A 15,570-nucleotide genomic window follows, 5' to 3' on the forward strand; every position below is an offset into this window, starting at 1 on the left:
ATTGGAGAATTACTGAATTCATCTCTGGAAATTAAGTGTGTGGTTAGCAAAGGTCAGAGGACTAGATTTTTCACTTAGAGAATGGTGAATGAGTGGAACAGGTTGCCTGGGTCATTTGGAAGTGCTTTGTCAGTAAATGCTTTCAAGGGGATTTACAACAGATATTGTGGATAGTGCAGGCCTGCAATGAGTCTCTGGATTTCATGGTGTTCGCATTCAATCATAACGTCTAACTGATATAAGAGAGGGCTTTTAAAAAATTAATCCCAGATATGAATTTATGTATCCCTGATAACAAGTACATGTTTCTTGACTTTAAAGACTATAAAAATCTTTAAATCTAATCGATTTATGACATTCATCCCACTATGGAAGCATCCTCCATCAATTTATCATATAACTTACCTACAACAAAAGAGTATCCTAGTAATAATACATTAATGCTAAGTGTTGGCTCTTAAACAGAAACATACATGAGCTGATTATCAATTTTGCTGTGTGAGTGTGTGTATATCATCATCATCATCACGAATCATGGGCTCACTGCCAGTTGATGTCTGATTCACTATCTTCTTCCGCCTTTCTTTGTCCAGTGCACAGTGTCGCAGTTTTTGTACACCCATTCCACACCAGTCTTTTATATCGTCTATCCATTCTCTATATGGTCTACCTCTTCTGTTTAAACCATCCAAAATACCAAACATAAATGTCTATCTTCTGGTCCTCACTCATTCTACAGATGTGTCCAAATAATTGCAGCTTCCGTTTTATAATCTTCTGCATTAGATTCTGTTTTGGTTGTATCTTCTGATAGAGCTCTTCATTGGTGATTTTCTGTACCCATCCTATTCTTAGAATCTTCCTGTAACAAGTTCTTTCAAATGACAAAATTCTTTTTCTTGATTCCTTATTTATTACCCACGTTTCAGATCCGTACAGTACACTGCTGAAGATGCATGTTTCCAATACTCTTAGTTTTGTTTGCAGACTGATCACTTTACTTTTCCAGATGTTATCCATGGCCTTCAGATTTGTTCTTCCCTTTGCAATCCTGATCTTTATTTCTTTTTTACAGTCCAAGTCATATGTCAGTTTACTTCCCAAATATGTGAATTGTTCTACATTTTCTATATCAGTTCCATCCACTTGTATCTTTTGTTTCATGTTCTTCTCACCAAATACCATTGTCTTTGTTTTTTCAAAGTTCATAACAAGTCCAAATCTCTTCCTCATTTAACAGTTTCAGTTTTTTTTTGTAGTTCTATTTCGTCTTCAATAATAACAATGTCATCTGCAAATCTCTGATTGTTAATTTTCATTCCATGTACAGATATTCCTTTGGCATCTTCTTTCATTTTATCCATTGCTCTTTCTAAATGTGCGATGAAAATGCTTGGTGATATTGGGTCTCCCTGTTTAGTACCTCTGCTTGTTTTAAACCATTTCCCCAAATCATCACCTATTCTAACTGCTGCAACTGCATTCTGGTAAACATCTTTTAATATAGCTATTAGTTTTTTATCAATTCCATAGGATTCTAGAACTGCTAATGTCACTTTCTGGTCAATACTGTCGAATGCTTTCTGAAAGTCAACAAAGCAAGCATATATGTTTTTGTTTTTTCTCCTAGCTTTCTCTGCTATTAACCTCATTGTCAAAATCTGTTGGATTGTAGTTCTATCCTTCCTAAATCCTGCTTGCTCATCTGCAAGGTATGCTTCCAATTGTGTTCTCAATCTTTCTGTCAATATGATCATCATCACTTTACCAAGGTGACTTATCAAGGCAATTGTTCTATAATTTTTACATTCTAGCTTATTTCCTTTCTTGTATAATGTTACTAATATTGATTTCACCCACTCCTCTGGCATTTTCCTTTCTTTCCATACCATATTACATAGTTGGTGCATTTCTGAAACCATACTTTCACCACCATATTTAATCATTTCTCCAGTAATGTTATCGTTACAAGGACTCTTGTTGTGTTTTAGCCGTCCTATTGCTTTTTCTACCTCTCCTCTTAAAATGTCCATATCATGCTCATTACCTGGTGGTGATATCTGTTTCAATTCTTCAGTGAGTTTCCCAATGCTATCTGAATCTAGTTTTTCTTCATATAACTCACTACAGTATCTTGTCCACCGCTGTACAATTTTTTCTTTATTCATCAATACTTTGCCCTTTTCATTTTTAATTGTGGTCTGTTTTGGTTGCCACTTTCTATTAATAGTTCTGATCATTTTGTATACCTCCTTTGTTTTATGCTCTCCATAGTACTGTTCTATATTGTTGCATTGGGCTTCTAAACATTTCATTTTATCCATTCTGACTGCTTTTTTCACCTCATTACACTTTCTTCTATATTGCTCTTCTATTTGTTCTGATGTATCCCTTCTTATCTTCCACGTTCTTTTCTTCTGTACTAACTTCAGTGTTTCTTGTGTAATTCATTTCTTCTTGATCTTCTCTTCTTCTGGTACTGTTTCTTCAACTGCATCTTCTATCGCCTTCATTACTCTATTCACTCTTAAATTCGAGTTTTTTTCTTTCTCCACACTTTTAAGTTTCTCTGCTAACACTGTTCTGTATCTTCTTCCTATTTCTGCTTCACTTATTTGTGCTGTATCTCTTCTATTCTGATGTTGGGGTTTATATTTCTTTTTCAATTTCATCTTGATGTTTGCAATCACTAAACTATGGTCCGAGTCTATATCCGCTCCTTGAAAAGTTCGACATTGCTGTACTGATGTTATCCATCTTCTTTTAATCATAATCATGTTTTTGGTTTTCCCATCATTTGATTGCCATGTCCATTTTCTACACTCCTTTTGTTGGAATCATGTGTTACAGATCATCATCTTGTGGTCCACAGCAAATTCTAACAATTTTTCACCTCATTCATTTCTTTCTCCAAAACCATATTTTCCCATGACTTTTTCCCAACGATCATTATCTATTCCAACTTTGGCATTCCAATCTCCTTCAATAATTAGCACATCTTGCTTTGGTATTGTTTTCTATTGTCTCTGTGTCAAATCTTTGTAGAATAAGTCAATATCCTCATCTGTGCTGTCAGATGTGGGTGCATATATCTAGACTATTGATATGTTGAATGGCTTTGCCTGAAATCTTGCTACTATGATTCGTTCATTTACTGGTTTGTAGCCTAACAGTGCCTCTCGAGCTCTTTTGCTGAGAAGGAAGCCAACTCCTGCTTCGTGCATGGTGTCATGTCCTGACCATATTACTTCGCATCCATCGATCTCTCCAGATGATGTCCATCTCATCTCTGCCAATCCTAGTACATCCCACCGATATCTCTTCATTTCCTCACGAAATAGTTCTAATTTTCCTGACATCCAGAGTGTCCGCCCATTCCATGTTCCTACTGATAACAGTTCTGTTAGTTTCAGTTTCTGTTTCCTTTCAGTATCCCACTTTTCAATCCAACCCTGATCGCTCGATTGGTATCGCGGGCCTTGTTTATCCGGGTAACGCCCAAGCCGGCATGTTGTAGCTGTTGGTTGTATAGGCATCAGATAACAATCATTTTTTTTCTTTACGGTCAGAGTATCGACACTCATCTGACCAACCCTCCTCCTTTATCCAGGCTTGGGACTGGCATGAGACCCCTAAGGATCCCATGGCTGATAAGATTTCTTCTCAGATAATAGTATTTTTGTATTTTTTTTTTATGTATCTTTTTTAAGTTAAGGGATATTACATCCCATATCATTTCTTAGCCGAATAAGAAACTCAAGGAGTTTCATGCCGAATATAGTAGAAACTATATAAAGTTTGGCGATTCTGAGCGTAAGCAAATACCTGGATACTGCAGCAACTGACCCTTAAGGTAGTGCAAGCTGAGGCAACTCATGTCTAAGGTGGAGCAAGCTCCGATCACTATTCTTGATATTTACCCATAATATGAACTTAGCTCCTAGGAGCTGTATTACTGTTCGACATTATGAGAGAAGGTCGCTACCCAGACCGGTTTCAACCTTTATTGAGGTCTCATCAGTGAGTAGGTAGACCTAGTTAATATCAAGTTTGTAGCGAACAGAACTTACAACCCTTGAAACTGGCATGGGTAGTGACCTTCTCTCATAATGTCAAACAGTAATACAGCTCCTAGGAGCTAAGTTCACATTATGGGTAAATATCAAGAATAGTGATCGGAGCTTGCTCCACCTTAGACATGAGTTGCCTCAGCTTCCACTACTTTAAGGGTCAGTTGCTGCAGTATCCAGGTATTTGCTTACGCTTGGAATTGCCGAACTTTATATAGTTTCTACTATATTCGGCATGAAACTCCTCGAGTTTCTTATTCGGCTAAGAAACAATATGGGATGTAATATCCCTTAACTTAAACAAGTTATATGTCACCGAACTGAAGCCTTTGGCTCTTTATATATCTAATTATGTATCTTTATTTTCAGCTACAGAAAAAGCAGGCAAGGAATGTTATACTTTCAATTTTATCTTTCTTCCTAATATAAAGTAATATTAAGACAAACCAATATCAAAAATTTATATAACTCCATAAAAAATTACGAATTTATATTAAAAATTAAAGATTCTCACTACAAAAACGACTTAAATAACAAGCTACTTACTATAAACGTGGTATTTGTATAAGCCACCTACAGTTGTCAGAAAATACATCATTTTTAACAGCCCATGTAGCTAGTTTATTCCACTCATCTCTTTTACGACCATAAATTGACAACCGCAGTTCAGCATTTTGATATTTGCTCTCTTCCAAGTCACTAAGAACTTCCTGTAAAAATGAAATTTACATTTTTTTTCCCTCCCTTTTAGTGTAATCATTACAGGGTTACATTGTAAAATATTTAGAATATTATCACATGTAAATAAATAATTCATAAATTGATATTGAAAGGGTTTAGAATATAAATTTATACTATTTTGGGAAGCTGTATTTGCTGCTTGCATTTTCTTGATTATATCATTCACCTTTTTACAAATGCCATGAAAATCTTGGAGAATCTAAATATCTTTAAGGCTGTCTTGTCTTCACTGATAATTGGACTAGTAGTTTTTATTTTTTTTTTCGCTCTCTCTCAATGCATGCTGTGTATAATGGCAGATGGACTCATTATCCTCAATCTTTGGTTGCAAAATTTGAGGATAATGACCCAACTACGAAGGCTCAGTTCTTTTTTTCACTCAATCTTCTTTCAACATATGAAATTTTTCCAGGTGTGACTCCTCTTTTTGAAAAACAGTGCATTACACAAATCAACAAACTTTCCAGAATTCTGATCAAATCGATCTTCAACAGGTTGCTTGAAAGCCTTATGATCAATGTTAGCAAAACTCTCTCTCTCTCTTATTTCTTACAAAAAGAATTTTTTTTTTTTTCTGGGAATTTTACCAGAAATAACACCTAGAATTTTTTTTTCTTTTCCATTCTTAGCTTTGATAACATCCAAATCTTTATAAAACAGATTAGATTATTTCTCATCTTGGAATAACCCTAACCTCCAATATTTCTTGGCATAAACATATATCTCTTCGGCATCCAAGAAATTAGGTATTTTTTTTCACTCAAGGCATTACTTTATCTCTGATCTGAATAATCATTAACTCCATGTAAATATCATATGTCCAACCAGTGAATACCATTCTCCCACCTAGGTTGTTATCACTGAGGGCTCTCTAAAACTTCATCTCTCTTCATCAACATAGAATGAGGTCAATCAGATTTACTGATGACTGACATCTGGCTTGAACTTAATATCCAACCTCTGTTACTTGCATTTTGTGCATATACTGCCACCATCACTGTTTGTGAAAAATCAGTATAGTAGCCCCCCCTTTTATCTGCCAGGGGTGGGACTGCTGTACTGGCAGGGCCGGATTGAGACCCATAGAGGCCCTAAGCACTTAAAAGATTTTGGTGCCCCCATATATATGTAATTCAAAATATAAACAATAATAACCATAAAATAAATTGTTATTTTTCAAAATGAAACAAAACTAATAGTAAGATGGAAAATAATGTTCATTTTTGTATACTTCAACTTTATTTAGATTTGAAAAGTTTTCTCCTACTCTTTTTAATTGCAAAGTTTTTGATCAGATCCTCAAAATTAATCTTACGTAACACATATGCTTCTATACTTAGTAGAGATAAGGCATTCAACCTGCCTTTTTGCATAGTTGTTCTGATGGGATTTTTAATATACTTCAACTGAGAAAATGAACACTCAGCTGAGCAATTTGTGACCATTAATGTTAAAAATATACGAAAGACAATGTCTACATTTGGAAAGGCACACTCAATATTGTCTTTTACAATTATTTTATAAAGTTTAGCATGACTGAATCTTGTTTTTACATTTTTTTTGCATTGAAATTATGGTGCACATATGAGTGAAACTGCTGAAGCTCAGCTGAGAAATTAATGTTCAAGTCCTCTGGGTTAGCATCAATCAGCTTTTGACAACACTGAGAATACCTTTCAATTTCAGTAGATGATGAAGTCACTGAAGTAGCATTATGTGACACATCACTTAGAAAAGAAAATCTCTCTGATATTTCTTTGTATATCTCTCCTCTTCTTCTCATCTCAGTTTCAAGTTTGTCAACAATTGTGTAAAAGGTGGTAATACGAAATTTATCTCTGGCATTCAGATATACTTCTGGAGCATCTTCATCATTGCGTACCTTCTTTCTGATACGTTTGCTAGTTTGAGCTGCCTTATAATCAACATCTGGTAGCACGTTCTTTGTAGCTGCTTCATATCTTTCAAATTCATTTCATGAAGTGCACAATTGGTCAGCTAATGATCCATACAGATCTGCACATGTTTTTAAGTTGACATCCTCATTCTGTAGAACTTGGTTTACTCTATGAAAATTTTGCAAAATCTCATCCCAAAAATTCAACATAAAAACGAATTCTAGCTCTTGCATCTTATTTGCAATATTATCTGCTTCTCTTCTAGTGTCTCCCTTTTGTGACTGGTCTTTGGCTATACAGTCTAACGCTTCTAAAATTTGAAGGAAAGATTTCAAAATTGCTGCTGTTGCCATAGCATGTGCTCCCATCTGATATCAGAGAGGGATTTTAAGACATTTTCATTTCCAATACAACCTTTAAGAATTATTCACGGGCTGGTTGAGGCTGAAAAAAAAGGTATAGAGCAACTGCACTGTAGAGAAGAAATTAACCGCTTCTTGATAGCAGTCAACAGCACTTCGGCCTACCGAATTTAGTGAATGAGCTGCACAGGGTACATATATAGCAAACTTGTTTGTTTCTAAAATTTTTTGCTACATTCCCTTATAACACCCAGACATGTTAGCAGCGTTGTCATAAGACTGACCCCTACATTTTGAAAAGTTTAGCTGACAAACTTTACGTAAGTACTGCAACACCTGATTTGCCATGTCCTCATTGGTATGGCTTTTCATTTTTAGAATGGTTAAAAAGTGTTCAATAGGCTGTCCATCTTTTAAGTACCTAAGTGCAACACTTAACTGGTCGATATGTGACAGATCTGGTGTTGAATCAACTGACAAACTAAAATAACAAGAAGTTTTACTTCATCAACAATAAGCACGTGGACCTTTTGAGCCATCAGTTGAATTTCCTCACAGGTGGCTTTGGACAGATAAGGATTTCCTTTGCCACAATTTCCATATTTCGCAATGTGACTTGCTAAAATGGATCAAACTGACTTATGAGCTCAAGCAGCCCTAAAAAGTTCTAATTTTGCAATGATCCAAATCTTTCTTCTGTTCCTCGAAAAGCCAAGCTACATTCAACTAATGTAAGAATAACAGCTATGACATGTCTCAGGACATGTTCCCAGAAATTACATAATCACGCTCTTTCTGAATTTTTCCAAGTGTTGTCCCAACCCTACACCTTGTCTGCAAGTTAAGTATGATAGCATAGCGTCTCGGTGAGTAGTGCTTTTTTTCATGTTGATCAGTTACAATAGTATTTCGCCAGTCACTGAACCCTTCTCTTGTAACAAAATGTGAGAAATTTTTAGGAGCAAACAGTTTATAAACAAAACAATAAAACTGATCCCATTGATAGCGAACACAATAACCACTCTCTCATGCATTCCTCACCATTGGCTTTTGTCCCAACAAAATGTTTCTGCAAACAGTATCTTACTGGTTTGCCACTACTGAAATGTCGGTAAGGTTCGTCAAATGGCCCATTGTGGTGTTGACAGTCACTGGGTCCAAAAGCAGTCCAATAAGCCACGTCATCAGCAAAGAAATCAAGCCACAACCCTGGATCTTTTGCTATATATATTTCATCTTTTGCAGACTGAATCATTTCGCCACCATGGCCCACTAAACTTTCATTTTCGGCAATTATTTCAACATCAGAATGTTTTGTAAAGCAACTTGCATCAACATTTTGCAGTAAAGATATCAAGAGAATTTACAGACAAAGCGAGGTTAGTAGTAAGACATGTGCTAGATGAACCTGCTTGTGACACTTTGATGAATTCCAACATCATCATATTTTAATTTTGAAGTGATCAAAGTGGTATTTGTGTCCACTTCTGATGACAGAGATTGGCTCTGATCAGGAATTGATATATAATGTTGTGGAACTTGTGTGAAGAAATCGGTCAACTTTGCAGTCTTGGAATCTAATTCCAAAGTCTCCTCTTGTTTCTTTTTTGAAAGTTTTCGCTTTTGTGCACCACTTAACTGAACACGTTTCATCTTGGTTCTTGGGATCTGTTAAATACAAAAATAGAAAGATTATTTTGTTGAAAATTAGGTGGCAACCAACACAGTTACACATATCACAAGCAAAATCATACGAACAATTTAATTTTTGGCTTACAGCTAAATCTTGTGCTTTCGTATTTAATTAACTCTTATTTTACTGGAGGCGCGTTTCTGAGACAACCACGTGATTTGTTTTATATTTGCTTCTAGAGCCTTTTAACCAACCGACAAGCTTCTTTGACTTTCTATCCACCTACTATATTAATGTATTATAGGTTGAATCACTTCTGTATGGGATTACCATTAAAACACTAAATTATACTCTTTCTTTTAAGGTTACACGGTGATCAGCATTCAATATTTATGAATTTAGGGACACAAACGTGTTGAAAAGATTATTTTACTGATTAATAATAAAATAATAACTTCACGTTTCGACCCATTTATTGAGGTCATCTTCAGAAGGATACATTCAGAAGTATAAGAACAAGCTACATGCTGTTGCACTCTATACAAGTAAATTACATCTACATTGTTAACTAATCTTTTTTCTTAGACTGCTCTCTAGTGGAAAAAAAAATTAAATAAATAAAATAAAATAAACAAAAATAAAATAAAAAACTACAATAAACTCTGCTAAAGTCCTCACGTACTAGGATTCTTCTGGAAGTATACAGTTTATATTGTTATATTACGATTATCTTCTGGATTTGTACATTACATGTTGCTATTTGAATGTTCAAGAAAAAAACACTTCACTAGGTCTTCTTGTATTGAGATTTTTCTTCGTGGTTGCTATGAAGGTTGCAGATGGGTCCTCCACATTCTTGGAATTGTTAGACCATCATTTTTATTCAGATTCAGATCATGTTTGAGCATTTCACATACTTCCTTGAATTTCCGCTCGAACCAGGTTTTGGTGCAGTGTAGGGACTTTGTACCTTTCCAATCAATTCTGTGGTACGTTTGGAGTGCATGGTCAGAAAGGCCGGCTTTTCCAAAATAGAGGTATTTTATGTGACGTTTGTGTTCATCCTTTCTGATTGGGATGGTTCGCCCTGTTTCCCATATGTATGGTATGCTACACGTGCAATCTATTTTGTAAACCCCTGGGTGGGCTAAGCGTGACAGGTGATCCTTGGAAGAACTGTGTCTTAATTTTGTCGGGGGTTTAAAGGTGGTTTTGATGTTGTATTTGTGTAGTGTTCTGTCTATTTTTTCTGAAATGCCTCTAACATATGGTACAGCAATAGCATTCTTGAAATCTTTTTTGTTATTAGTGGTATCTTTGTGGAGGATCTTGTGAATGGTTTTTATACTGTATCCATTTTTTATAAAGGTATGTTTGATGGTCTCATATTCATGGTTAAGAGCTTGTTCATTTGAACAAATGGTTTGAGCTCTGTGTTTAAGGGTGCTTATGACCCCTAGTTTTTGTGTTGGGTGGTGATAAGAAGTTTTGTGTATGTACTGGTTTATGTGTGTAGGTTTGCGGTAAACTGAGAAAGAGAGACAGCCTGAAGGAAGACATATGACAAGTGTGTCTAGGAACGGAAGAGAGTTGTTTTTTTTTTCAATTTCAATGGAGAATTGGATGCGTTTGTGTTGTTTGTTCAGGTGGCTAAGGAATGTATCTAATGCTTGGCGGCCGTGGGGACAAATGGCGAAAATATCGTCGATGTATCTGAGCCAAATTTTGGCCTTTAGGCACACCGATTCTAGGACTCTTTGCTCAAAATCTTCCATATAAAAGTTCGCTATTGGGGGGGGGGGGAGTGGTGAGCCCATGGCTGTACCCTCTTTTTGAAGGTAAAAATTGTTTCACCACATGAAATATCTGAAGCGGAGTATGTGAGAAAAGAGGGTGGTGATGTCTTTTGGAAATATGTTCTGTAAGAGTAGGAGAGTATCATTAATTGGGACATTGGTGAAAAGGAAAGTTATGTCAAAGCTGACTAATAGATCTTGGTCGATGAGTGTAATATTTTTAATTTTGTTTATGAATTGTTGTGTATTTTTTTATGTAGGAAGGGGAATGACCAAACAATTCCTTGAGCGTAGCTGCTAATTTTTTGGCTAAGTAGTACTTCGGACTGTCAATTCCTTCCACAATTGGACGTAATGGCGTGTCTGTTTTGTGTACTTTTGGCAGGCCATAAATTCTGGGTGTGCAGGCATACTGCATTTGTAAAGTTTGTGTTCATCCTTTCTGATTGGGATGGTTCGCCCTGTTTCCCCTATGTATCGTATGTTACTTGGGGTGCTTAAGGGTCAAAGCTGTATAACTGAGAGGAGACCTCCACATAGCCTTTAAAGGAATGCGGAGAACCGACCAGGGCTTCTGACCTAATGTCCAATCCTCACCTTCTCGTGGCGCACCCTGTTGGGTATCTACTTGGATACTGAACGAACGAGGATGGGCTAGCAATTTGGGATTTAGCCAACCAAATTATATTCTTATTGGTTAAACCAAAATAAAAAATGATGGTACAACATAACAAAATTTCATGCTGGCTGGGGCGTCGCCCAGTTAAACAAGGCCACCGTTGTTTTCGCCAGGGAACCAGGGCAAACAGCGAAAAGTCAGTTACTGGAACAAATCTGAGAACAAACCCCAACTCAACATCACCAGAGTTAAAGATCGGTACTATCAATGTAAGAAGCCTGAATGGCAAAGAAATGGAGCTAGCTGAGGAAATAGATAAGTACCAGATCGACATAATAGGGGTGACTGAAACAAAAAAAGACCAAAACTGGTGAGATCTTTCTGAGCAATAAATACAAAATGTTATATTCAGGCAATGACAATCAAGGAAAAGAAGGAGTAGCCATAGTATTCAACACAAAATACGAAGCTAATCTTCTTGAATGGCAGTCAGTCTCAAGTAGAGTAATATGGGCAAATATGAGAATGGGGAACTGGACAATGACACTTATTTGTGCCTATGGTCCCACAGAAGGTTCTACTAAGGTAGAAGTGGATGAATTTTTTGAGGCTTTAGAAAAAGCAACTGACACAATGAAAAAGGCAAAATTGGTCCTTGTTGGGGATCTAAATAGCAGAGTAGGAAATGATTGTGAGACATACAAAAATATTTTGGGAAAATTTGGAGAAAAGAGCAAAGCTAATAATAATAGCAAATATCTGTTGGATTTCTGCTCAGGACATGGACTGGTTATTACTAACACCATGTTCCAACATAAAAATGTGCACAAATTCACATGGAGAGAAGAGGCTAGGAATAAGAAAAGTCTCATTGACTATGTTATTGTTGATAGTGATGTTTTCTCCCTGTACAGAGATTGTACAGAGTGTACAGAGGATTTGAAATTGGAAGTGATCACTATTTAGTCTTGAGCAGGATAAAATTGAATTTCATATTGAAAAGAATAACATGTAAGAAAGTTTTAAAGCGAATAAAAGTTGAACAGCTCTCAGATGTGAACTGTAGACTAAAATACACAAAGATTATTGAAGAAAAAATGAAAGAGTTTGAGAACAGGAATCAAACCTTGGAGATTCAGTGGCAAACTCTGACGAAAACATTAATTGATTCTGCCAGAGAGGCATGTGGTGAGGTTGTCTGCAAGGATAATAAAATCAGAACTCCCTGGTGGACACAGGAAGTTAAAGAGGCAGTGAAGGAAAAGAAGAAAGCATATCAAAAGTTCCTGTCAAATAAGTCAGCTTGTGCTCTTAGAGAATATAGAGACAAATGCAAGAATGCTAAACACTGTGTAAAACTAGCTAAACAAAAGTCATGGGAGGACTTTGGCAAGAATATAGAAAATAAATATCAAGAAGGTGGCAAAATATTCTAGAGGTTGTTGAAGAAGCTTAGGAATGGAGGAAAGAGTGCTGTAAAAGGAGTTAGAGATGATAAAGGTGACATGAAAACTGGAGAAAAAAAAAGATATCCTTCAAGTATGGAGTAATTACTTTGAAAAACTGCTAAATGAAACAAGCAGTGATGACAGCACAGTGGTAAAAAACACTGATCAGGCATACAGGCAGGAATACATACCCATACTTGAAGTAGAAAAAGCCATCAAAGGCTTGAAATGTGGAAAGGCTTGAGTAGATGATATTCGACCAGAAATGCTGAAGTATGGTGGTATAAGAGTCTTACACTGGCTGCACTGCATAGTTCAGAAAGCCTGGACAGAGGGACGAATTCCTCATGATTGGAGTAGAGCTCTCATAGTACCCATATATAAAAAGGGAAATAAAACTGCATGCGAGAATTACAGGGGTATTTCCCTACTGAGTGTTCCTGGCAAGATCTATGCAAGTATACTTGAGAAACGGTTGAGAAGAATTGTGGAAGAAAAGCTTGGTGAAGAACAAGCTGGATTCAGACCAAACAGAGGCTGTCAGGATCAGATCTTCGCTTTACAACAAATAGTCGAGAAAGCATGGGAATATAACAAAGATCTGTATTTAAGCTTTGTCGATTTGGAAAAGGCATATGATAAGGTGCCAAGAGAGAAACTATTCAATACGCTGCAGTTGTATGGTGTCAATGGGGCATTATATCAAGCAATACTTAGTCTTTATTTGAGTTGTAAGTCAGCAGTTAGAATTGAAGGAAGTACAGGAAGATGGTTTAATGTTAAATCTGGTGTGGGACAAGGATGTACATTATCCCCTCTCTTATTCATTATCTATATGGATCACATTATGAACGAAAGTGGTAATAAACATTATATCAAAATTGGAGATGTTATTGTCAGCTGTTTGCTTTATGCAGATGATGTTATACTTCTAAATAAATCTGCTACAAGTCTGCAAGATTCTCTGACTAAATTGAATAGCTGTTGTAATAGATATGGTATGAAGGTCAGCAATAAAAAGACAAAGACAATGAAAATAGGCAGAATCATTGAAAATGTCAACTGTGTTGTGAATGGAGAACCCGTGGAACAAGTAAAACATCTCAGCTACTTATGCACGATTTTTACTGAAGATGGTAAATTAAATATAGAAATAGACAACAGAATCAGCAAAGCTGGTATGGTGGGAAGTCAATTGAATAAATTCATATGGAATAAGAGAGAAATTAGTTGGAACACTAAATTAGCTGTATAAAAGACAGTGTTGAAACCAGTTTTAACTTATGGATCTGAGAGCTGGGTCAGAAGTAAAACGTTTGACCGACGACTAGAGACCGCAGATATGTGAGTCCTGAGAAAGATTAGAGGCATGAACAGATGGCATCAATGGCAATATCATATTAAAAACGAGGATATTAGAAAAGAACTTGACATTGTCAGCATCCAGGAATGCGTTAGCAGAGCTAATCTCAGGTGGTATTATCAGGTGGTATGGTGACTTAAACAGAACAGAACGGTTGAGGAAAGATTAGCAAAACAAGTGTTCTCTGCCAGGTTGGCAGGAAAATGACCCAGAGGAAGACCAAGATATAGGTGGATTGATACAGTATACAAAGTGCCTTAGATGATAGAAATATAAGATCTGATAATGTTGGAGTCTTGACAAGTAACAGACTGATTTGGAGCAAAATTGTAGATAGGAAGTTAGTAATGATATAATTTTTTCATGTAGTACTATCATATCCTGTATACCCCTTGTGGGTACATGGCAAGAATTTGATGGTGATGATGATGGTTCTTCTGGCTGATTTGCCTGTTTGTAAGATTTAAAAAAAAAAAAAAATAAGTTTCAGCAAGAAAAATCTGTGCAATCTTATAAGAGACTGTGTTATATATGTTCTCTAGAAAAGCCTTTAGGCTTTTCACATTCTAGATCTGAGTCGAAATAGGTCTTTCCAACTGAGGAACAAATGTCGCATCTTCGTGGCTGCACAGAATTTTAGTTGTCTCACAGTTAAGCACAAAGAAAGGTGGGAACCAGCCACTATAGAGTAAAGAAGTTACATCAGCAATAAATCATGGGGAAGTCCATACATAGGTAAAGAGGAAGGTTTAAATCTGTGCATAAATTCATATGTTACTACATGAAAAGTACTGTATGAAAGGATGAAACATTCTTTGGTTTTGGAGAGAGAGAGAGAGAGAAAAGGGAGGAAGGGAGATTATGTTCATTTCCATCTGCATGGAAATATTGCTGCATTTGTTTCTCAAATAATGCAGCACTTAATGAAAGCTGCTGTACAGAATGGTTTCACAGATATCTTCAGCTAATGGTTGTAACTTTTCTATGACACCCAGTAAATATAATAGACAAATTATATTCTTGTTTTAATCCTTGGGGGTGTAAGCAAACCTAGTTTACTATGAAATATCTTCATAACTAGGCTGCTTGTACATAGTCAGTTGACTATGCATTAATCACCTTAGTATCCTATAACATGTAGAGCACTTCCTTTCCAACACGTATACTACTAGGAATTATGAGAACGATTACTAACTAGGAAGATACTGAGACTAAGTCAATGCAGAAAACGTAGCAAAATCATTTATGATCATATTATGAAAATGCTCTGCATCAGATAATTGCAGAAAAGTTTTTTTTTTTTTGGATTGGATTAAGCATTAAGTAAGAATATAATTTGTCTATTTTGTAGCCATGCAAAAAGCTTTCTTCACCTATTTCTGCTGCAGAGAATTTTAATAATATGGTGACAGACCATTTTGCTACTTTATATGGAAAATATCACTTCTGCACTGAATTAATGCAGAAATCAGAGGGTGGTGTATGGTGAAATGGAATGAAGGTGAATGAGGGTGACTAGTGAAGTGCCCCAGGACTCTGTACTAGGAACCACCACTCTTTAATTTGTACATTAATGATATCAGAAGATTTGAAAGGGGATATTCAGTTGTTTGTCAATGATGCAAAACTAAGGAGGGCAA

General features: G+C 36.1%; 1 protein-coding gene across 8 annotated transcripts in view; it reads right to left on the bottom strand.

Moving 5' to 3' along the window:
• The window catches only part of AMPdeam (AMP deaminase), a 443,168-nt gene that overhangs the window by 51,005 nt on the left and 376,593 nt on the right, over positions 1-15,570 (bottom strand). For all 8 annotated transcript variants that reach the window (XM_090412444.1, XM_090412451.1, XM_090412439.1 and 5 more), the window contains one exon: positions 4,617-4,780. In XM_090412444.1, the coding sequence (XP_090268570.1) occupies positions 4,617-4,780 (164 nt within the window). The remainder of the gene's footprint in view (positions 1-4,616; positions 4,781-15,570) is intronic.

The sequence above is a fragment of the Typopeltis vanoorti genome, chromosome 2 (assembly GCF_054136105.1).
Source record: "Typopeltis vanoorti isolate ZY-2024b chromosome 2, IOZ_Tvanoo_1.0, whole genome shotgun sequence".
NCBI lineage: Eukaryota > Metazoa > Arthropoda > Arachnida > Uropygi > Thelyphonidae > Typopeltis > Typopeltis vanoorti.